The 23,216-nt window shown below is 45.4% G+C and overlaps 1 protein-coding gene across 2 annotated transcripts; it reads left to right on the top strand.

Moving 5' to 3' along the window:
• The first annotated feature begins 1,065 nt into the window (after window positions 1-1,065).
• On the top strand, window positions 1,066-11,768 carry ERRFI1 (ERBB receptor feedback inhibitor 1). Of its 2 annotated transcripts, none has more exons than XM_052792525.1 (4): window positions 1,066-1,181; window positions 8,198-8,394; window positions 8,503-8,579; window positions 9,200-11,768. In XM_052792525.1, exons 2-4 carry the CDS (start codon window positions 8,273-8,275, stop codon window positions 10,390-10,392), a joined length of 1,392 nt encoding a protein of 463 aa, XP_052648485.1. In that variant the 5' UTR covers window positions 1,066-1,181; window positions 8,198-8,272; the 3' UTR covers window positions 10,393-11,768. The 2 variants fall into 2 exon arrangements, with proteins under 2 accessions (XP_052648485.1, XP_052648486.1); XM_052792526.1 differs by lacking the exon at window positions 1,066-1,181 and adding an exon at window positions 1,822-1,843.
• The last annotated feature ends 11,448 nt before the right edge of the window (window positions 11,769-23,216 follow it).

Here is a 23,216-nt window from a genome sequence, read left to right on the forward strand (position 1 = left end):
GGGGAAGCGGTCCCCGGGGAACGGCTGTCGAGCCGAGCGAGGCGAGGGGCTTCCCGCCTGCTGCCCGCAGCCCGGCCGGTGCGGCGGGGCGCGCAGGTCCCCCCGCAGAGCGGGAGAACGGCGGGCGGGCCCCGCGCGGCAGCTGAGCGGGGCGACCGGCCCTGGCAGCGTCGGGAACGGGGCCCGGAGAGGGGGGGTAGGGGTGGGGTGGGTGGGCAGCGGAACGAGTAACCGCCGCCATCCCCCGGGCAACGGGGACCCGGTGACAGGCGGAAGGACACCGAAGCGGGGGGGGGGGGGGGGGGGGGGGGTGGCGGCGGGCAGTTCCCCTGAAGGATCGGAGCACCGGCCAGGGAAAGCCAAGCAGATGACCGGGAAAGGAAAGGACGCCGAGCGCGGGCGAACCGGGCGCCTGCTCGGTGAGGCCAGCCGCCGCGGCGAAAACCGGGCGCCGGCAGGGTTTCACCAGCGCTACCTCACAGCCTCGGCTGGGCGCCCGCGGCTTCCCGCGCCGCCGGCGGGAGCGCGGCGCTCTGAGGGGACTGAGCGCGAGATCCCGCCGCGCCGCTGTCCCCAGCAGTCCCTCACCCGCGCCGCCGGGCCAAGCCACGGGCGGTAGCATCCCGGTCGGCCCCGCGCCCCGGTTACCCCCGCCCGGAGCCCGCTCGGCGAACGCGCCTCTCGCTCAGCCCGGAGGCGGCCGTTCCCGCAGGCCCGGGCGGGGGGGGGGGGGGGGGGGGCCGAGGCGGGGGGCGGCGCCGCGCCGGCAGCGCTGCCCGGAGGGCGCACCGGCGGCCGTTCCCGCAGACGGGCCCAGAGCAGCGGACAGCGCTGCCGGCGCCCAGGCCCCCGCCGGGACCCGCTGCAGCCCGCCCCGCTCCCCGCCCGTACCCGGCGAGGCCCGCACCCTCCCGGCAGCGCCCGCCTAGGAACGGCCACGGCACCTTCACCGGCCCACGCGCGAGCCATCGCCCCTTTAAGGTTTTTCCCGACGAGTGCGCAACGTGCGGAGGGGGGGGCGGCCGGGCGCGGGGCGGGGCTCCCTGGCGGCTCCGCCCCCCGGTATAAAAACAGCCGTCCGCGCGCGGCGCGGCAGTGATCGGGCGCCGTCGCGGCTCGGCGCATGCGTGTGGCGCCGGTCGGCCGCGCGGGGACATGCGGAGCTGCGCGAGGCTGTCGGGGTGAGTGATGGCCCCCGCGGCGGCACCTCCCGCCGCCCCGCTCGTTGCCATGGCGGCGGGCCCCCCGCCCCCCCCCCGTCCCCCGAGGCCGCTCCCGGCCGCCGCGCACCTGAGCCGCCGGCTCCGGCCCCCGCTCCTCGCCCCGGCGCCGGGGCGAGGAGCGGGGACCGGAGCCGGCGGGAGCGGCGGCACCTGCGGGTCGCCCGGGCCGCGGCGCCAGGGCCGGCCGGGCCCCTGGCGCGGAGCCGCGGTCCCGGCGCGGCCCACGCCAGCGGGCGCGGAGGGTGGGGGGGGGGGGAGTGGCGGCGGGCCGCGGCCCGGGAGGCGCGCCGTGGAGGAGCGGGAGCGCGTTTCCTGCCCTTGTGCTGGCGGGGCGGCGGCGGGGGAAGGACGGACGGACGGGGGCCCGCCGCTGCGCCGCTTACCTGCGGGGTCCGGCGGGGAGGGCGCGGTAGAGCTCGGCGCGGCGGGGAGCGGAAGCGCTCGCGCGGCAGAAGCCCCTCAGAGCCGGACCGGCGGGTCGGGCGGGAGCCGCCCGGGGTCAGCGCCACCCGCGGCCGCGATCTCGGAAACCGAGGCGGCACGCCGTGCGTCTTCCCGTGACCCGAAAGAGTAGCCGCGTTCCCTTCTCCCTCAGCCTCCGAGCTGCTCCTCTCGCTCCTGTGAGTAAACAGAGACCGCATTGTGGGCTCAGGCTCTGCGCTTCGCGCTCTAATTTAGGATGGCTTAATTTAGAATAAACATTTCTTCGTGACTTCATACCCCTGTACACGCTTACCCTCGACCTTCCAAAATAGCCGGTCTGTGGTGTTTAAATCTGGAGCCGCCACTGTGCCCTTCAAGTATTTCCAGTGCATCTCTCGAGCATGTACGCCTGCTGCGGACAGGCGCTGTGTCGGTTACGCCAAGCGAGCGGTCCAGAGCAGCTCTGAGACTTCGGTGGTCTCGTGTCGCTGGGGCACAGGCTAGACTAAGGACCCTATGCAGTATTGCTGAAGCGATAAGCAAAAAACTTGCTATGCTGGATCTAAAGATAACAGTAGTTAATCATATATTGATAAACTGGATGGGAAAGGCTCTGGGGGCAAGGTCTCTTTGGTCCATTTGGGGATACTTGAATCTTTGTCATACTGGAATGACAGGTGAACAATGCCTCTGCATCGCAAACGCATTTGTGAGCTGCATTTATAAGTCAGTAAAACTTTAAAAGAGGAAACCAAACTCCTCAATTCACCCATGTTACTTTGTGCACAACCCTAGTTTTCTTTCCTTAGCAGTTTACCTATATGGGGCAATCTTTTTAATTTTTTTTTTTTTTAATAGAAACCTGTCTTTTGAGGGAGTGTATGTCCTTGGTAAAGCCTTTTCTCTGCCATCCTCTGCAATACAGGAATTATTTCGGAGGAAAACAGTTCCACTTCTCTGTAGTGGAAAACAGAATTAAAACTTATCACAGCGTGTCTAACGCTATGGTTATGACTCTGAGTCAGCTATAAAGGAATTTTTATTTCCTGAATGTAAGCTGGCTATATTCACATTAAAATTTTCAGGAGGGTGAAGTACCATACCTTAAGCATGCATCTGAAATCTGACAAGCAGAGGCAAGGCAATTGTCTTGCTATTTAATTATTAGTTTTCTACTGGCAATTTACAGGTTCCTCCCAGTTGCTGTGTAGGACCATGAAATGGTAGCCCAAATTTTAACTGAACTTAAAACTCCTTGAAGAACTTCAGTTCTTTGACTATATTCCAAAATAGCTGACTATTGTAATCTGAATACCTGTTTGTCTGCTGTTCGGTTGATTTGTCTCTAAATTTATGCCCATCATCATCTGGGCTATACCTGTAGAATTAATTTTATTTGCAACCTCCTATGATTTGAGCAGCATTTTTATCCATCTTTACTAAGTGATCATAGTCTTAAATTTTCTGCCACAGAATGGTCCATTTCTGCTTGGCAGAATGCATAGAAAAAAATCTCTCAGAGCTAAGAATACGCCTGATTTATATAATAACTGTAAAGAATATAATGAATATAAAACTGTAAACAATATAAAAGAATAATTCCTATAAATGGAAAAATCTTCTGAGGCCTGTATCTGAGCATGATTTGGCTTGTGACTCCAAGGAATACTGAACTGCACTGTGGAGATCTGGTGCACAGCAAATAACATCTAATTATTTGTTAAATGAATAGATTTAAACTAACCTTCTCATGAGGCTCTTTCTACTCGGTGTTGGTTACTGAGCATTCATCCAGTTGCAAAGACAAAAGCACTTAGGGGATGATATGACTACTTGACAACCAGGTTTTTGGTTTGGTTTTTTGTTTGGATTTTTATTTTTTTGGAAGTATATGGAGTTCCGGAAAGTATACTAACAGCTCTTAGGCTTTTTAAAGTGCAATTAGAAGGCTGAAATACTTAAATATTAAAAGGGGTGGCTCTACCTCAGGTACTTATGTTAAATAGAAAGTCAAAGGAAAAAAAGGAAATTACATCACATTGTCAAATAAGGAACAGCTAGCTGGAGCGGATGACTTGTAGTGCAAAAATGTGCCCCTCCTCCTGTGAATTGCTTCTGAGATTTGTTAAAGATATGTGATGGCAAGGTGAGCAAAAATAGGTTGTGGATTTAAGGTAGCCACAGTTCTTCCCCTCCCAAAAGTGGTAAGTAGGTCTTACTCCCCTCCCACCCGCCCCATTTCTTACATGAAGTATATAAGATGCTTGTTAAGAGTGTTGCCTTTTTAAAATCTGTCCAAAATTTGTGCAGGCATTCAAAAATCTGTACAGCAAATTGCTGTATTCCATGCCCATTAAGTGAAACATTCTAGAGCATGCTTTGGTCTACTGTGCATACCAGAAAGGTTTTCTTTATTATGAATCTGACTCGCCTCAAATATTTAGTTGCATTGGGGCTGGGAGAGCAGGGAACATAGTAACAAGGTTCTCTGTGTGATCAGGGCTAGGTGTGGAGCTAAAATATATGCAAATGCTTCTTAGTTTCTAAATAGAGGGTTACTGTTGCTATAGTACAAGTATTTTGTGATAGGTATCCACATGAAAACTGTATATTTGGGATGTTTCATGTAACTCCATCTCACAAAAATTTTCTGATATATTCCCGTATATATTCCTCACTCTATAGATACCCTACTGTTTATGGATACATTTGACCATTTTCAGCTTACACATATCCATCCTATTATTCATCATTCATCACTTCAAGTCTGAATGTGTATTTGGCCTTGTAAAAAAAAAAAATTTTCAATCTCACCTCTGATATTCAGAATAATTCATATTTGCTAATGTGAGCAGGCATGAATGATTTAAAAGTATCTCCTCTGCACAGTTACCTTGCCTTACAGTGAATGGTGTTGATAGCTTTCTAATGTACCGACAAACTTTGATTTGCCTTGGCTTGTATCTGCCCTGTAGTACTTGCTAGCTACAGTTTTAGTTTGAACTAACTCAGTTTCTTTTGAATAACAGTGAAACTGTAACATCTTCAAAAGTGCTCAAAGTGCTTCCATCTTTCTAAGTGCCATAATCTATGCATAATTAGGCCAGACAAGCAGAGTAACCAGAAGCCCATTCTGTGCAAATGAGTGGCAAACAAGCATGAGATCCAGAATACTTCATTACTGTAGAGTGTTCATTTTCTTTAGGAAAGGTAGTTTGATTTTATTTATCATTAAGTTTAGAACCTTGAGTATTTAAGGAGGCAGGATTCGGCCAACAGTTACAGTGGAAAGTGTTGGTGTTTTTATCTTCATGACTGACTTCTGTAAATTTTTTTTTTTTTAAGCCAATTACTAGAAAACAGTAGCCTCATGAAATATGTACTGCTCATCTTTGGTAAGAGCACACTGTATAAAGTACAGAGTTTGTACTCCTCAATTACATGTCCTCATGGCTCCCTCTTAAGATACTGTTTCTTCAAACAAGCTTATGCATGTTTTAAAATATAAGCACCAATGCTCTAGACTCCACTGACAAAGTAGCAAGGTGATGTAGTGAAAGAGCACATGCCCTACCTCTCTTGATACTCCTAGCTTAAGGCACAGAGGACGGTTTCATAACTGTCCATTCACAACTCCCCACTGAAATGTCGAGGCAAGTCACCTTCTGTGAATTCACAAAGAGGTTATTGTTAGAAGCAAGCAAGTTTTATGGCTGCAAAGTTTGTTTGTGCTTTATTTTTAAAAAATAAAGAGTTGATTGAAACAAGTGAAAATTACCTTTTCCTAGGGTATGTAAATATTTAAGTCCATTTCAGAAGTTGAGCTTAACATTCCAGAGGGATTTCAGAGAGGCAATTGTGCAACTATCAGTCTTGAGAGCTGAGATTTAGACAGCATTCAGAAAGCTGACACAGTAATTACTAGCAGTGGTTTTGGCGTGGGATCTGATGGAGGTTGGGCTTCTTAACAAGCCCTGCAAGTGTTGTATGTTATCATAGCAAGCACATTACATGTGCTCTCAAACTACAGCAATGCCACCCCCCCCTTCCTGTCTCATTTTTTATATCAGAATCAATGTCTCGCTCATGGTCTTGTCGGATCTTGTATGCGTGCTGAGGTGGAGTACTATCATTTGCTGACTAATCAGTGTTCTGTAGCAGTGATTTTTCAACTTGTGACTTGCGTTTCACTTCAAAAAATACTGAAATGGAAGCACAAACTCCTTCATAGGCATTAGCCTTAAGTTCACTAATTCATTCTCCTTCATTTCTTTTGCAGATTCATTGTTAATAGGATAGGATCTGTGAGGGACAAAAAAGAAAAAAAATCACTGCTCAATACAGCATGAGCTGATGTGATGGATGTTTCATTTGCGAATTGTGTTAACATGATAGGAATTCATTTTAGAATTCGTGCTATACTTGTGCTTAAGCCTTTTTGACAAATGGGATTCTCCAGTCTTCTGCTCCCCCATAGACAATGGTTCTGCTTGTGCTTACAGAACTGGAAGGAAGAACTGCTGTTACAGGACTACTAGAGATTTTGAACCCAGTGGCTAATCAGAACTGTGTTCTTGCTTCCTGGGGCTGTCTGTTTATATTTAATTTCAGTATGAAATTGTAATTTACAGCAGTCAAAATTTACTGCAATTCCCATTATGGGAAGGGTCCAACTTGACTGTGTAATGCAAAAATTTCCAGGGTTAAGCTAGCTTTTAAGGAGATTATCTGAAAAGTAAGAACATAGTCTTTAGTAAAATCAGGAGGGCCAAAGTAGAACTAAGACGCTAATGCTCTGCTGCAGCAGACAGAACACTGGTTTGGCCCTTGTTCACTTCTATTAAAGCTAATAACCTCCTGTCTAGAATTCCTAAATGCCTGGCTAAAATACACTGCGTATCTGGTAGTGAATTAAAAAAAAAAAAAAAAAACAACACACTTCTGTTGACACAAGGGTGATCACTGGTAGTCACAATCAAGAAAACCATCACACCACACTCTTAGTAAGAATGTGATTAGAATAGGTCTTGCTCATGATAAACATACATACAGTTATTTTGCATATACTGTTTGCTTGGATGATCAATATTGGACCCAATTCAAATTTGGAAAAGCATAGCAGAGTTGTTCTCTCTCAAGTAATTGTTTATAAAAGGCAAATCGTGGCATTAGATTGCAAATTAATCCTGGGGCACTTGGTTTACAGTCCTGCTTAGGAGTCTGCTCATCCCTCATGTTGCAAATGAGTATAATGGATCTTTCCTCTTAAAGGAAAAGGGAGATTACACATCTGCATAGAATGCCCATTTTTTGACAGATTTACCATAAGCTGTTACTTGTTTCTGTACCCCATTTTCTTGCTGCACCATACTGTGAAGGTGTTTTCTTGACATGTATACTGCACTGATGTAGCTGGCCCTCAATTGTTGGTTGACTTTTCTTTAGGTGGAATTTTTTCTTTCAGAGGGGAGGAGGAAAGTAGTTCATGTTAAGAAACTGGCCATATTCTTGATTGTCAAGAGAGATACAAATTAAACTGTTCTGGCTGGATTGGGTTTTGTTGTTGTGTTTTGGTTTTTTTAAAATGGCCATAACATACCATATCATACTTGCTGAATTTAGGATATTTGTGTAGGTGAAGCACAGACCGAGAGCACATCGCTGCTTATAGTCTTGGACTTAATTTCTCCTGCCTTCAGAATGTTGACTACTTTTACACTGTGCCCCCTCCCCCCCAATAATCCATTCTGAATTTCCTAAACAAAGCCCTGTTAGTCAACTTGTTCCTTAGACTATGATTACTACTTCAATGTAAAGCAATTGCCAACACATCTTTTTCTTCTGTAAATGGGCCAGATAAAGCATTGTTCACACATTCAAAATAAATCTGAATACAGCAGGACAGTTTAAGATGAGATTATTTCAAATCACTAGATTTCCAACTTGTTTGAAATAGCTAGAAGACTTGAGGCTGAGTTAAGGTATCTTAATGCTTAAGTTTGTTAATAATAGCAACTGCTTTACATAAAAGAAGTTTTGGAATTCTGATTTACGTAGTCAGTAATTCTGTTTATTAGAGCAAAGGCCATTTGTTAGGCTATTGAAGGTAGTACTTAAAAACAGACCAGGCTGTTACATGTTGGCTACACTGGAAACCATAAACTCATTAGCAAAAAAGATATAACTAAAGATAGATGGCTACGAGAAAGTTAGAAGAGATGGTTCTGGAAAACTTATTTTGCCTGAATAACTAGGAGTTTATGTATAAGAACTGAAGTTGTTGATGCACAGTTGCCATGTATCAATAGCTTTACCGAACATACTTTTCTTTTTTCTATACAGTTTAATTCTGTAGAACTGACCCATTTTGTTCTTTAGTTTTGCAGTCAGACACAAAATAACAAGTTTGATAAAGTTTTCCTGTTGGCAAGTATTAGGACAGAAGGCCTTTCTAGAGAGCTATTTAATTCCTTGAAATACTGAAATTTCAGATGAGAGATGAACTCATCAAGTTTGCATTTCTGATATTTATGTCCTCCTCTCTTTCGAAGGGAATGAAAACTGCAGGAAACCTGTCAAGCACTGAACTTCTAGGGTCGTGAGACATTGCCAGAGAGCAGTGCACGATGTCAACTGCAGGAGTTGCTGCTCAGGAGATGAGAGTCCCATTAAAAACTGGATTTCTTCACACTAGTCAAGGCATGGGGAGTCTGAAAACCTGCTGGGGTAGCCACAGTGGATTTGAAAAGTAAGTGAGGCTAAAATTTCATCTATCACATCTTCAAGTATATGAGATGAGGATTAAGAATACTTATACCGGTACTGACCTATGGTTTCTTTACTTTTTTTTTTTTAGTACTTTCTTTAATGTGGACCCTATAGCAGTGGCATATAATTTGAATTCATCAACAGAGCAACATTTACCATCCATTGGTAAGTACAAAGACTAACACATATGTACTTAGGTAGTGTAATGGATTTGTCTTAGGGAAAAAAAAATCCTAAAGTCTTCTTCGCTAAGACACTAAATGTTTTCTCATTCTGGATATAAGGCTGCCCTCTGGTGACAGACTGCAAACATTTCAAGAAAATACTACTATTCAAGCCCAACAAAAAAACCCTAACAATTTAAATAACACGATCAAGTTAAAAGAAACAAACAAACAAAACCTTTTGTTTGTACTTAGAGGCCTCCGAGTTGCCATTACTCTTTTGACAGAAAAACTATTTAGTAAAATAGCACTTGTTCCATCGTAGTCCTTTGCTGGGATCTTTGTAACTGTAGCTCTGTTCTGTTGCTTATGCTTGGGGTCTCTTGAACTACCTCATTTAACTGGAGCACTGGCCTAAAACAATAAGGTAATCAGCTGCTCTCTTAACTAAACACATAAATCCATGACTGGAAAAGATCTAGAATAGCTACATTTTGCTACTGGAGTCATTAAGCAGACATTACTTATCGTTGCATTAGAAGGAATTAAATATGCAGTGGCAAAGTCATGCACTAGAGTGTTACTTAGAAAAGTGTTTCTAAGACTTTCTCAACTTTTTAGGGCACTCTTCCAACCATGCTTCCATGAATGACCACAGCTTTGCTGAAAGTTGTATCCAAGTCCCATCTCAGAAATCCAGTCCACTCCCTGTAAGCCCCCCAAATGAACAGCCAATTTCAAGACATGAAGACCATCTCATTCCTGGCTTTAGTAAACTGTCATTAACCATGGGCTGTGTTTCTGAAGAAACATCTCCTCACGTGCCAATAAAAAATGGGCCAATTCAATTTCTGTCTGCATCTTCCAATGATCGTAGCTCCAGGCCACTACCCCCTCTGCCTGTTTCGGAAGGCCTTACTCCAGATGAGGTTGACAAAGAGGTGGAATTCCTGACTAGCTCAGATACTGACTTTTTGTTAGAAGATTATGAACTTCCTCCTTTTAAATCTAGTGCTCCAAGTCGGCGGAGCTTTAGGGGCTGTGGACAAATCAACTATGCATACTTTGATACTCCAGCAGGACCAAATCCAGAAGATGCCAACCCTGCACGAAGCCTAAATGGATACAGTATTTATCCTCCTCCACAGCAGCTGCATCGACGTTTGCGAAGGTCCCATTCTGGGCCAGCTGGATCTCTTAATAAACCAGTAGTAAGACTATCTGGACACTTAAACAGGTCTTCTCCAAACTCTGATGAAGATAAACCAGAGATTCCACCAAGGGTTCCCATACCTCCAAGGGCTCTCAAACCAGATTACAGAAGGTGGTCAGCAGAAGTTGCTTCTAGCGCATACAGCGATGAAGACAGGCCTCCGAAAGTGCCCCCAAGAGAACCTTTGTCACGCAGCAATTCCCGTACACCGAGTCCCAAAAGCCTGCCATCATACCTCAATGGGGTTATGCCCCCCACCCAGAGTTTTGCACCTGATCCAAAGTACGTCAGCAGCAAAGCTCTACAAAGACAAAATAGTGAAGGATCTTCCAACAGGGTCCCTTGCATTCTTCCGATTATTGAAAATGGTAAGAAGGCCAGTTCAACGCACTACTATCTGCTGCCTGAAAGGCCTCCATATTTGGACAAGTATGAGAAATTCTTCAGAGAAGCAGAAGAAAGTAGCTCTAACACAGAGGTTCAGTCCTGGTCTGGTGACTGCACAGCCACTTCAGCCCCAACAAAACTCGACTCAAAACCTAGAATGGACATAGCTGGTCACCTGAAACGAAAACACCTGTCCTACGTGGTTTCCCCGTAGTCTCCGGGAACACAGGCTCAGCTCAGTTGTTCACGATGGAGCTGAACTTTATCATGTTACAAAGTTGTTAAGGTTCTCAGATAATGAAGTAGGACCAGTTTGTCCTCCGAGAACTGGAAAGTGGATGGTAAAGTCCTCTTATGCTGCACATCTCTGATATGTTTCTTAAGACTGTTTTTTGTCTTGGTATATATAGCTGAGAACCTACAAGGATTCCATAGAAACATACGGAGGGATAGTAGTCACAGTTGGCCAGTTATATGCTACCTAGATGAACATATTTGGTAGTCACATTATCAAAAAAAAAAAAATCAATCTAGCTTTGCTTACAAGTCACTTATAAAGCTGACAACAGAGCAGATAGTACAGTACAGTTTTTGCATCAGGCAATTCCAAAATTTCTTTCACACAGTAATTCTACTGAGAACAGACTCTATCATCTTTGACTAGGATATACCAACCTGGTAAGAAGGTAACTGCAAGATCTGATATCCACCTCAAGACTTGGCAAGCTTATTGGAAGTGCATTTCGAAAGATGAATCTATTTTACAACTTAATTTGACACTAATAGACTCTTAAAGTGAGTTAGGTTTTGTGGATTCTTTCAGTTGCTAGACACACTTGGCTCAATTTTGCAGTTTTTCCTAGGAGAGACTTGGACCAGCCATTGCTAAGCCTCTGCTGCTGCTCTTTTCCTGCTGGATCCTAGAAATGTGTGAAAGTGTCCTGAAAGTGGCAGAGGATATGAGCAGCTATACGGTTGCTATTAGGTAGGCAGCAACAACCACATGCTCACCTGGAGTCTGAAATTCTGACTGTATTAAATACAGAAACACAGCACAAGCTGGTCTTGTGTTTTGGTTTCTGTTCAGTATTTTAGGGGAGGAGGAGAGTATGAGGAAAAAATATTATTCTCTTTATGAACAGTGTCAGTCCCATCCCCTGCTGCTTCAGATGCTGCTTCTTGCTGTTTAATTTGTCCTCATTGTGCCTCAGCGATCCACTAAAGTTCACTGAGGTGCCACATTTGTGCATTAGCAGTTTCTCATGCTCATTTTGATTACATTTATCGTCTTACAGATAAGCACAAGAGAAAGGGTGCTCGTAATGGAGGTACAGAAGATGACTGTGTTCCTCCTAACAGAAATAAACAAGCTGTTTACAGTTTAAACTGCTGAATGAGATGTTTGAGCTATTTTAAAGCTTACTTTTTATTTGTTTTAGTACAAACTAAATGAAGGTGAAATACATGCTATAGAAATGCACTGATATTTCTGCATCATGTACAGTATTGAATAGAAAAAGAATTCACTTTGTATTTTGAATATTGTCATGTCTTGAGTTTAATAAAGTTATAAAATACTTATTTATGATACATTTTGGTTTTTGCTTTATTGAATAGTGTGTGCAGTTGTGCATTTGAGTTCTGCGTTTACTGGAAAGTTCAAAGTGAATAATGTTAAATGTGCAACAAATGTTGAATTCAGCTTGCATTTAATTAAAATTAAGATTTCTGCAGAAATGTTCAATGACTCACATTGCACACCATTAATTTAAATTCCTCCTTACTACCTGGTAGCACAGTGTCTATAGTTTTGTGCTGGCAATAACACATCCTGTAAGATTAAGTTATTCAGCCTATCATTATTAATAACCTTTGTTATTTCTAGAATCAGCCATAGCATGTTAGGCACCATTGTACAGAAAAGAAAAGGCAGCAGTGTTCCTGTCTTCAATTTCTCACCTGTTAAAAGAGAACCAAATCATACATTAGGGGTGACCGAAGAGGAGCTACTCATATTCTGAGGATGAAAAAAGCTTGCATAGCACGGTGATTTTTTTTTTTTTCTTCTTAAGAGGAGAAAGAAATTGCAAATACTCGTTGCAAAGCAACTATATTTAACCGTAGTATATGAGCCATGGATAAGGTTACTGACAATACGAAGCATCACACAGCTTAGATCTTTTAGCTGTGTATGCAGGTAAGTACTTGCCTTGATCTGTCAGTCTAGAGTCTTCACATTTTCTGTGAATGAGCTTATTTCAGAATACAGCAGGTTGCCATCCATGGCATTATACTTGATGGAAAAAACATCATATGTAGTTTTTCAGTAATGCCTAATTACTTGGCTTTTATAGCTGGGGAGATTGCTAAGCTTCATTTATGTAGGTGCTTAAAAACCTACTGCAGTGCCATAAGGCTGCTAAGAACCTACGCAGATTGGCCTCCAAAACATGAAGAAGTTATCTAATCTTGTGCAAGGCTGTTGACTATAATATTCATCCTACTGAAAGCTCTGCTTCCACTCCACCCCCTAGATTTTTCAGAGGTGGAAAAAGTCAAATTGGTACTTGCAACCTTAATTCTGAGCAGCTGTAACCCTAGGACCCCCAAATGACATACCTTCTCAGTTACACCACCCCTGCTGCAGCAAACAGAACAGCACTGCTAAGCTGCAGCTCGTTCTTTGTCAATTGTGAGTCTTGGCACAGACTCAGCAGTTGTCATTTCAGTAGAACTCAGTCTAAAACCAAGTGACTGCCCTGCAAATCTCTTCTAGCTTTTGCCTCTGGGTCCCATTCCATTCCTGATACTTGGAACCCCCCTTTTTAGCCTAGGTTCCTGTGCTTGAACAGACTGCTCTTTTCACCTTACCTGGAAGCACTTGAATTCCCAAAGGCCTCAAGTCTCAGTTCTGCCCTTAACAAGCATTTACTCCCAAAAGAGTAGCAAAGCCACTCTTGGATGGGAAAAAGAAGAAAGCTTCCCCATCCAGATACCCCCTAGTAAGCATCTTCCCTGCTTTCAGTGGGATTGTTTCAGCTTAAAGCATTTGGGAAAAAGCCACAGGGCTAGTGTGCACACTGAGAAATGAACCCCTCTTGACAGGGAGGCCAGCCCAGTCATTCTGTATCACAGGATGTATAAGGCATTGCATTTGGATGAAGGAAAACTGTGAGTCTGAGCCATCGCACTTGCTGCCAGGTCTCATTCACTGTTCTTTTTGTGAACACAGCAACGGGATAAGCTTTCTGCCCTAACTCATTGCACTTCACACCAGCCTGATGCTATTACTTAGCATTTGCACAGGGCAAGCCAAAGAGACTTCTAAAGTGACTAACAACTGAACACATCTTTACTGTGTATGAAATGGGGTATTTGTTACAATTTCCCCAGCCCTGCACCATGGCACTTATTTTCACTTCTGTAAGCAGTGGAAGTTCCCGAGTCAGTGGGCTAAACCCTTTTCTCCTAATGTAGCAGCAAGACATTTTTCACTTCCTCAGAATAAGATCTACTTCCAAGTACAAACTATTTTCATATTTAGAGTACTGAAAAGCTTAAAAACCTTATAAAACTTGTGTTTCTGAATGGCCCTACATAACCTTTTCTGAAATTCCCAAAAAGTTTAAGACTTTTAACCTAACCTCCATTACAGTTTTTCTCCTAGAAAAAAAGAAAAAAAAGAGAATTGCATATTCCTTTCCTGAAAATATTAGTATTGCTACTCAGTCCTGAGTATTAAAAAAGTAAATTACTCTGTAGTGATGCTTTCTTTCCTACTGTGTCAGCTGAGTAACAGCTGAACACAGCACAGCGTTAAGTCTCATTCCAGAAGTTAAACCTAAGCTTAGCGCAACAGTGACTGAAGTAAAACAGACTGAACCTGAATTGAAAATAGTGACTTGCTACGAGGAAGACATTCAAGCAGGTTTCAGAGCTCACGTGCCTCTTCAGTATGAGGAAAGTCATTTATAGGCAAGTCTTACAGTAAAGTAACTTGGCCATTTTCCCTTTAAAAATCCAAAGTAATAAGGTTCCACTGAGGACTTGGTCCACAGTTCTGTGGTTCTCTCTGGGTGACGGTGGGGGGGTGACTGACAAAGGCAGGTGGAAGCCTTGCTTGTGTATTCTCAAGACACCAGATTCCTGTGCTTTGGGGGGCAAAGTTTGCATGATCTAAAAACTGTATTCCGTTTTCCAAGTGAGTAATTAAGGCGGTAGGGCTGTGGGGGAAGCTTTGCAAGTTCTGGCCAGAAGACATCTCTCTGCTCATCCCCTGGCACATGATAAGACTTGTCAGGACACAAACACGCTTTTGCAACAGCCTGATCCCCTGTTTGAATATTTAGAGCTCGGGCTCACCTGGGCAAGGCCCAACAGCTTGCCTCTGAGGAGGAAGCCCCTTGCCAGATAGATTTGACTGGAGTGATCACACTTCAGAGCAGTTATGACTTGACACACTGAAGCCTGAAGAGTCAAGGAATTTGTGTTGAATCAGGGAAGAAGGATGTGCATCTAAGGAAAGGCAATGAATGCTTCCCACAGCCTCCTGATTCAAGAAGTGGGCTATGCATACTGCTCCCCCTGCCCCCCCCAGCAGTCTCTTGCCTCAGCATCACTGTTGTGACCACCCAGCCACGTTACTGAGGACCCACGGGTCCCAGGAGGCAGCTGTGCTGGGGCAAAGTGAGTTTGTACCGCAACAAACTACAGAGGGCTGGATCCAGAGCAGCCCTATGGCGAACCCGCAATCATTGAGCAGACCTCAGTGAGATGTGGCTGGCAGCAAAGCTGGTGAGAACGGGGGGTGGGATGGGGGGTGACCTCTCCCTCAGGCTCAAAACTGTCGATACCACAAGCAAAAGCACACTCTAAGTAACCAGTGGCAGCAAGAAGCATCTGTCACATCTACCCTGTGGGAGGGTCACTGCTGCCTAGTGCTGCTTGGCTGCTGAGTGTTGGCAAAACATCCCCCCACTTGGTGAGGTTCGGACTAGCAAATCAACCCAGAGGAGCTGAGTCTAGCTGGTAACTGAAGGATACGATGTTTGCCTCAATATACCTTTTCCTGAAAGGAAGAGGCTGTGTTAGTACCTGGCGACTTGAAAAACCCATTAGCTTAACCTCTCCACCATGTTAACTTGCTCTTAAGCAGATAATGTCAGGAAATAACACACAGCTGTAGTGGGAAGTCATTTAAAAACCTCTGGATCGTCAGTTTCTCTTGCATCATAAGAGATAAAGCAGAAAATAAACCCAATTCAGAAGCATGCTGATTGACAACATAATTAAATTCTGTAGTCATTTAAAATTACTGATCATTGTTGTTGCTGTCACTATTAGTTTTCCATTCACTCCCAGACTGCAACAGGCACAACTGCTACTGTACTGAAACTGCAGAACTCTCACTGAGATTGCATTTCCTCCTGCTGCAGCCTTGGTTTTGCTTTTAAACAGTACGAGGGAAGCGGTAGGTTTGACATGATAAAGGAAAGCATCCATCTAGTCCAGGACAAAGACACCAAATCTGCAAGGGCAGTTATTACAGCAGGGAGTAGTTGCTGATGGTGTTCAAACCGAGCCTTGTCAGGAATTCAGGGTTAAGATGATGACCAGATCAGTCATGGTGGAATTCCCACCCTTCAAACCCATGATTACAGACTGCGGCCCTTATAAACACATTTAATAGTATTACAAGCTGTATGCTAAGTACATACCCACTAGATTACTGTCAAGAAGGAAATTTGAGATGGAGGTAACAAGGTGCATCATTTTATCTGCTCATAGGGTCTCTGCGGTTAGGTAACCGATTGAGCATGTGTGAGCATGTGTTGAGTGTTCTGGGGTAAACTTTGCTGTTTTCAAAGTAGCCTAATCTTTTCCTTTCTTGATAGCTTGCTTTCCAAAGCAGGTTATATTCATTTAAAACTGAAAACATACAGCAAATTTTCTGCTTCTCATAGCTCCTTGGCACTGAAAATCTAGCACATGAAGTTTAATTATACTTATTAATATTTGTTAAATAGTGCTGCAGAGATTTCTGGCTGCTGAGCTTGTGATTAGCATTTGTAAGCTGGAAGAGGTGTTACCCCCACCCATCCTGCGTTGTAATTCAGGCCTTGCATAATCCCTGCCCAAATGCCTATTTTCATCCACACAGCTCATTATCTTTTCTGAATCATTCATGGAAGCCACACCCGTGATTGCTCATAGACTGTTGCTATATTATTTGTATATTGGTGTGCACCTTGATCCCAGTTGCGGTTAATTTTGGAAAAGGTGTTAGGTATTCCAAATTTTAAGTGGCATGCCACTGAAACATGGGAACCATTACTGCTATTCATTTCCTTACAAAGTGATTCAGAGGAAGAGATGCTTCTATGTTTAAAACCTGCAGCTTCTTGCTGAAGATTAAAACTGTCGCCCACAAATTGTTAGCATGTGAAAGCCGCAAAGGAAGAAGAGTACAAATATACTGCCATGAAACACCAGAGAAAAAAACCATGCCAGATTACCCCACCATCACCAACCCAAATCTGCTCAAGGATGCTAACCACTGCACATTGAGCCATCGCGATAAAATACTCAGAGGCCCTCCATGCTCAAAGTCTCTGGATCAAGCATCAGATCATCAGGTCTGACCCTGAAGAACAATCTCCTGCCCACCACCTACCCAGGTGACAGGAGAGGCACGTTCCTGTTACCTAAAATCCTCATTTTACCTTTGTTAATGTGTTTCTTGTGCTCACAAGAACGTCAAGGGCAGGGTCAGCACTACTGAATGCCCTTCTGCAAGGCAACTGGAACATCCAGCCAGCCCTATAGACTTAGCAGTCTTCAGGCATAAAGCTCTTGGGGAACGTGGCAGCTTCAGGGACATTCATGCTAAGGACCACATCAGCTCATGCCATGTTGAGTCCAGCTGCTGCTTGGCAAGGTGCAAGGGAGACGCAAGCGAACAGCAAGTGGACCTTTGCAAGGTTACTCACTGCCTTGCAATCCGTGTGTTGTCATTTACTGGCTATTAAGCAAGGTCCAGAGGAAATCCGAGACTCCAACCATATTAGGTTGTACTTGGTGACTTCATTTGTCATCTATCACGTTGACAAGTTATTCCAGAAAAGTTTTCCTGCATCCTGGTTGCACGCCCCTGCGCTTAGAGCTTAAGCAATTTGAATTGGGATTGTGCTCTTATGATGCAGAATCTACATCGCTCCAGCGCAGCGATAGGCACGTGGCAACACAGAGGCCTCTAACAACTCAGGGCGGAGATGAGATTATGGCACACACCCGACACATTCTGTTGCTCGTGGGACTGAAATAGCCTGAACTGCTTTTGCTGGTGGGAGGGAAGGCTGTCTTTTCAGCGAGTATTTTCTCATCATGCTGACAAAACCCAGTGAACCGAAGCAGTCACTTCGTTAAAAGCCATGGGGACAGACGGCCCTGTCCGAGACTCACTCTTTTAAAAATGGACGGCAGCGAGGCAGGTGCTGGTGAGCTCCTGCCTTGTATATACAGAGGCTGATGGACAACTGGCATGGGGCTCTGAAGAAGAAGGGCTAGCCTGAAGGAAGGATGAACTGTTAGCTCCTAGCTTCAAGTTACACGGTTTAATGCTAGTGTTTTGTTAAAGGCTGATGGGCTCAACATACACGTTTTTAGGGGCGAGAAGACTACATTAGGCCTTTTTCTTCCATAGGTTTTCTCAGTCACAGGATGCCCTGTGCTGTTGCATCCAACATGCAATAGTCTTGTTCCATGGGAACAGCCAAGGACGCCACCGCTCCCCGAGCAACCTTTCCACTGGAAGAACAGACTACCGCTCCACTGAGACAGAGACAGCGGGCACAGGCAGCAGTCCAATCCTAGCTTTAGGCAAGACGATGCGGCGCACAGGAGTTAGCTCAAGGTTGCTCAGCCTCTCGGGCTGCTCGCAGCCGAACGGGCCACTGCAGGGTGCTCTGGACACACCGCCTCTCCCAGGCCACGCTTCGCCCGTCACCCGTGCTGAATCAGACCAACTTGATCAAAAGCAGCCTCCACGATAAGATGGATGCTATTGCACGCCCTGGAGCAGCACAGTGAGCAAGGCGGCTGTTTTACAAGCAGCCCGGTTTACAACTCAACGCCCGAGCTTTCCATCGGGACATTCGGTCACGCAGAAGGCAAATTACAGAACCCTGGCTCTCTCCAGCAACACGACAGGACGCAGTCAGTCTTGCCAGCTGTGGCCCCGCAGGATTCAGCGAGGCTGCATATTCCCCCCCGCCCCCCAGGGCTCGGCAGGAGTAACTCCTCTCTCTTCTTTCTGCTTTTTTTTTTTTTTTTTTTTTAAATCATGTTTGGGGTGTTAAGGCTCTGCACTTCTCCAAGGAGAAAAAAAAAAAAAAAAACCAAACTACCCCCCACCTCTTGTTTTTGCTCCAAGGGACTTATTGGAAAGCTGATGGCAAAGCCTGCGCCTCTGGAGGCCCATACAGGATCCCAGAGCCGTGTTATTCCTAGCGGTTCCTAGCACAAGCCCTCACTTCCCTTCTGCACGACCAAAAGGAAGGGAAAGTACTCCTTTGCAAAACACAGCAGAAGAACAACCGGTTAACACGTCGGATGTGGCAACGGGAGAAGTCAGCGCATATAAATGTTCTTCTGTTGCCAGTTCTCTTAGACAGCAATTCCCCATCCAGCGGCAGATTTCCCGTTAAAAATGCAAACGACAGTGCTGTGCCCATCAGAGGTCAGATTTGTCACCGCTCGAGGCAGCTCGCTCCCTATCTGCCAGTCACTATCTTGTCGAGCTGGTGACTTCAGCATGAGAGGGCCTTTTCCAGTTTATATACAAAATAACAGGGGAGAAAGCGGGAGCCCGAGACTAGAGCTGCAGGTATGTGGAAGTAAGCAACGCCGTCTTAGAAGAACTCACTGTAACTTGGAAACGTTTCAATGTACAAAAGCAGGCAGCTCCCACAGTTGACAGTATTTACCGTGCAATGCGTGCAATTTAAAAAGCAGGTTTGAAACTACGTAGAGACCAGCCTCCCAAAATAACTCATTGAAACTTAGCACAGAGAAACCAAACACCTCGTTTAAAGAAGAGCTGTAACTGCAAAAACCTCGACAGAAATATGCCTCTTGAGAGTACAGCAATTCAGAAATTCCTAAATTCTAGAAACAAAATCCACAAACAGAGTCTTTAAGAACCAAAGTGCTTCCAACTAAACCACAGAGCAGGACGTATCCTTGTTGCCAGCTTTAGAGCCAGCAAACGACACTGCATTGCCCAGCTCCAAATCCTGGATTCTCAAAGAGCAAACATAACGGTACCGACGGACAGGGAGCAACAGCAGTAGCTTCTCCACAACAGCAGACAAACAGAGCCAAAAGCACCAGCGAGGAGCACAGCCCCACAGTACCTGAGTGAGGAGAGCCAAGCGGGTCCTGGGGAAGCAGCAGCTTCAGCCAGCACCCCAGCGATCGATCAGCCGGCAGCTCCGAAGCAAAGAGGCAGCTCCGAAGTCAAACCGGGAAGCCCCCCCAGCAAGTCAGGCTCACCAAAAAGCACAGCTGTGCCTGAGCCTCACCTTAAAGGGAGCTCCTGGGCCAGGGGCAGAGGGTGCTGAGAGGGCCCAGGTGAGGCTGGTCAGGGCCATGATGGGCTCTCAGTGCCCACAGCTGCTGCTCAACCCTGGAAAAAAACTGTTTCCAGCTGTTTGAAGGAATGATGGTCACCACTCAAGAAAATTTTCATTCTTAGGAACTGGCAGCAAATTTCGGCCAATACTTTGGGTGTCATGAAGGAGAAAGCATTCTGTCTCAACCGTGTGGTGCTGTCATGCACGTGACTTCAAAAGCTCTTATCGAAAACCTGAAAATTGACTCTGGGCATTCCTGGTCAGAGTACAGGAGACAGCTTGATTTGGACAGCTATCAGTGGGGAACTTCACTGATGCTTTAGAAAGGAATTTCTTCGCTTTGCACTAAGTCTTGAGCAGCAAATAAAAATGCAGAATTAAGGAAAACTCAATGTGCTACTAGACTGAAAGGATTAAGTCACAAAATGACACTTTAAGTTTAGACTCTGCTGAACAATAAAGATCTTTAAATATCGGGGGCTATAGTCAAGAGTCAAACTACACAGTTAATAGCAGAAGAAATGCTCTGTTCAACACACAGCAGATGAAATTTTCATTGGAGACGCACTTGCAGAAACACTCCCGCTTGCATTCAGGGGATTCCTTTGATTCAGAACAGCAGCTCTACAAGATTGCAAGGAACACTGAGAATGCCGAAGGAAATTCTACCATAACCATCAATGACAAGAGGATGGTTGCAGGCTTTAGAGCTGTTACTGAGTACACACCTGAACCACAGTCAAGTTCTGGCTGTGGCTCAGAGTCGTTGCCAGTGTAAACTGTAAAAATAGTTACACCATTGATATTTAGAAATCAGAAAGATTTGCTCAGAAAATCGTTACATCCCTAGTCCTGCTGGGAAACTTCAGCAGCTGAGGAAAACTTCAGTGTCACCACTGATACACTTGTCTCTCTAGACATAAGTCTGCTCTTTAGAATATGAGTGCTTGCATGAGATCCTCGGACAACTTTACTTCTTCCGTCCTCTACTATTGGTGGAATGGCCTTGAACTACATTGTAAAAGGTATGTAGGTATCTACAAGACTCGAAGGGCTGTAAACTCTGCGTTGGGGGGGATTATTTAAGATTGTACAAGGGGTATAATTAGAAGCTGTTGGGTGAAGTTAAGCAAAAGAACAACAAGCCCGAGTATAAAGGCTTGCCTCTCAATCAGCGATGCCTTCTAGCACACTGCAGAGGTCTGTAGAAAGCACAAAGGCTCTAGAGCTGCTGAAGAGACCGAGTGCAACACAGAGCACTGCCATGCCTAACTGCTGTGCTACCCGGTGGAGTCCTCAATGCACCTAGACACTATAGAGGAATAAGTTACCTTAAAATAGGATACTGGGTTTTGGAAGTCTCAATCTGCTTCTGGAGCCTATCAATCACGTACGCCAGCCCTCTTTCCCAAAGCGTGGCCAGAAAAAGACAAACCAGTACTCTGCTGGTTAGAGCACTCGGGATACAGGAGGCCTGGATTCAATTCCCTCACCTCTGGGTTGTGTGGCTGGGCCTGCTCTGCATGCAGAGCTCCGAGTGTCCACGTGTGCAGAAAGGTGGATGCTCCTAGACACGGAGGATTCACGTACAGCAGGTCTGGCCGTTCTGGAAGGGTAAGGGCTGCCTTGGGATGCCTACCCCACGGAACGCACGCTAACTGAAGGAGCTGGGCCAGTGTCTGAGGCGGCACCCGGTACAGTGATTCACACAACCTGCTCCTAGCCCCTTCCCTTCCTTAGAAGCTTCTCAAGAGATGGCAGGGAAGAGGCTGAAGGCCAGATAAATTGTTCCAGCAGGGGCAGCCTGTCCCTTTTTGCTGTTCTTCCCAGAAATCTTTTACCTTCCTGCCCCGTGACGATGCTGCAAGAACTACAGCATCTCCATGAAAGTTCAGAGCTAGGAAACGTTAGCAAAGCCATTCAGCTGTCAGATCAGGGCAGCAGGTAGGCACGTCTGTGCTGGGGCCTGCTCAGCTCTCGTTTTACATATTTTGCTTTCTCTCCATACTGCATTTCACGCAGATATACCACACGCAGGACCACATTCTAAACATGCTAAACTATTTAAAATTTTGGGCAACAATTTTTTTCATTCACTCACAGTGTTTTCTTGCTTATTTTTGAAACTCAAACATGGCAACCCATGTCCCACTAAAATGTAGTCTCCGTCTAACAGCAATGCATCCTTTCTTGTGGAGGTACAGTCTGTGAACACGAATGATGGTAGGGATGCAGGGCTCGGGATTATTTCTGTAGTTGACACCTTCTTACTTCTCTGTTACATGCTTATCTTTCCAACAAGCCACGTCTCATCCAGGCTGCTGGAAGACTGCTGTCTTTTATCATTTTGGGATCGTTGCTTGTATCTTGCATCACAATGCATCTTTTCGTTGAAAGAACAAACAAAATAATAATCTGATTTAAGTAACCATTCTTTGCTCTGACAGTCACTGTGGGTTTCGCGCCTTGTAGTTAGGTCATACCAAAAAGTATACGTATTCAAAATGGCTAGCAAGCTGTCCAAAGCTTGTAATTACTGGATGAAGCATATTCCTTTGTGTACTTTTACAGCTGTAAGTACTAGTGTGCAGGTTGTTTTGCATCCGTTATGGTTGTGTTTGTCTCCACCTATTTTAAAAGTAACGCCTTTCTCTCTCGAGAAGAGCCTCCTTTCTCTGTTGCTCGGAGGGACATATTCCTGGGTTTGGATTTGTGCCTGCTTACAGCACAGTGCCGTGTACTTTGCTTTCCCTTTTTGGAAAGAAACTTGCCAAGGAACTGCAGCAAACCCAGACTGCTCACTCTCCACATGTTCTTTGGTTCTTCTGGTTCAGAGCTGCTTCTTCATTTATAAGCTCCTTCATTCTGCAGGAAAATATTTTTCAGCATTGCAAGTATTCACTGCTGGCACTAGCATCTATGCCATCTTGCATACATTCCTGTTCCTAAGTCATAGAATGCATCTCAATTAAATAAAAGAGCTCACTCTCAATTATGCATTCAAGCCTACACAACGACCAGAATCAAGAGAAAAAAACCCACACTATTCTTGAGAGATGATACAAAGCATACAGCAGATGCTAACTGACTACCTTCTCTGCAGGAAAACAAACAAACAATCCCCCAAATCCTCCGACTGTCAGGGAACAAAATGATAAGTGCTAGCTAGAGATGAGTGGATGCATTCTCTTCATTTTAAGCCAAGTTCTGTGGCAGCAAATATCCAATTACCGTAGGCTCTAAAACTAAAGCTTGCCAATAATAAAAAGGCATGAAGTTTCTAGCATTCATGAAACGCTGAGCGGAAGAGTACCTCATCTCATCTTTCAGCAGCAGATATAAGGTGTTTTAGGGAAAGAGACATGTAACAGCTAGGGAACCTCTGTATGAAACAGATAAGGAGAGA

This window comes from Harpia harpyja, chromosome 7, assembly GCF_026419915.1.
Source record: "Harpia harpyja isolate bHarHar1 chromosome 7, bHarHar1 primary haplotype, whole genome shotgun sequence".
In the NCBI taxonomy this organism is placed as follows: Eukaryota; Metazoa; Chordata; class Aves; order Accipitriformes; family Accipitridae; genus Harpia; species Harpia harpyja.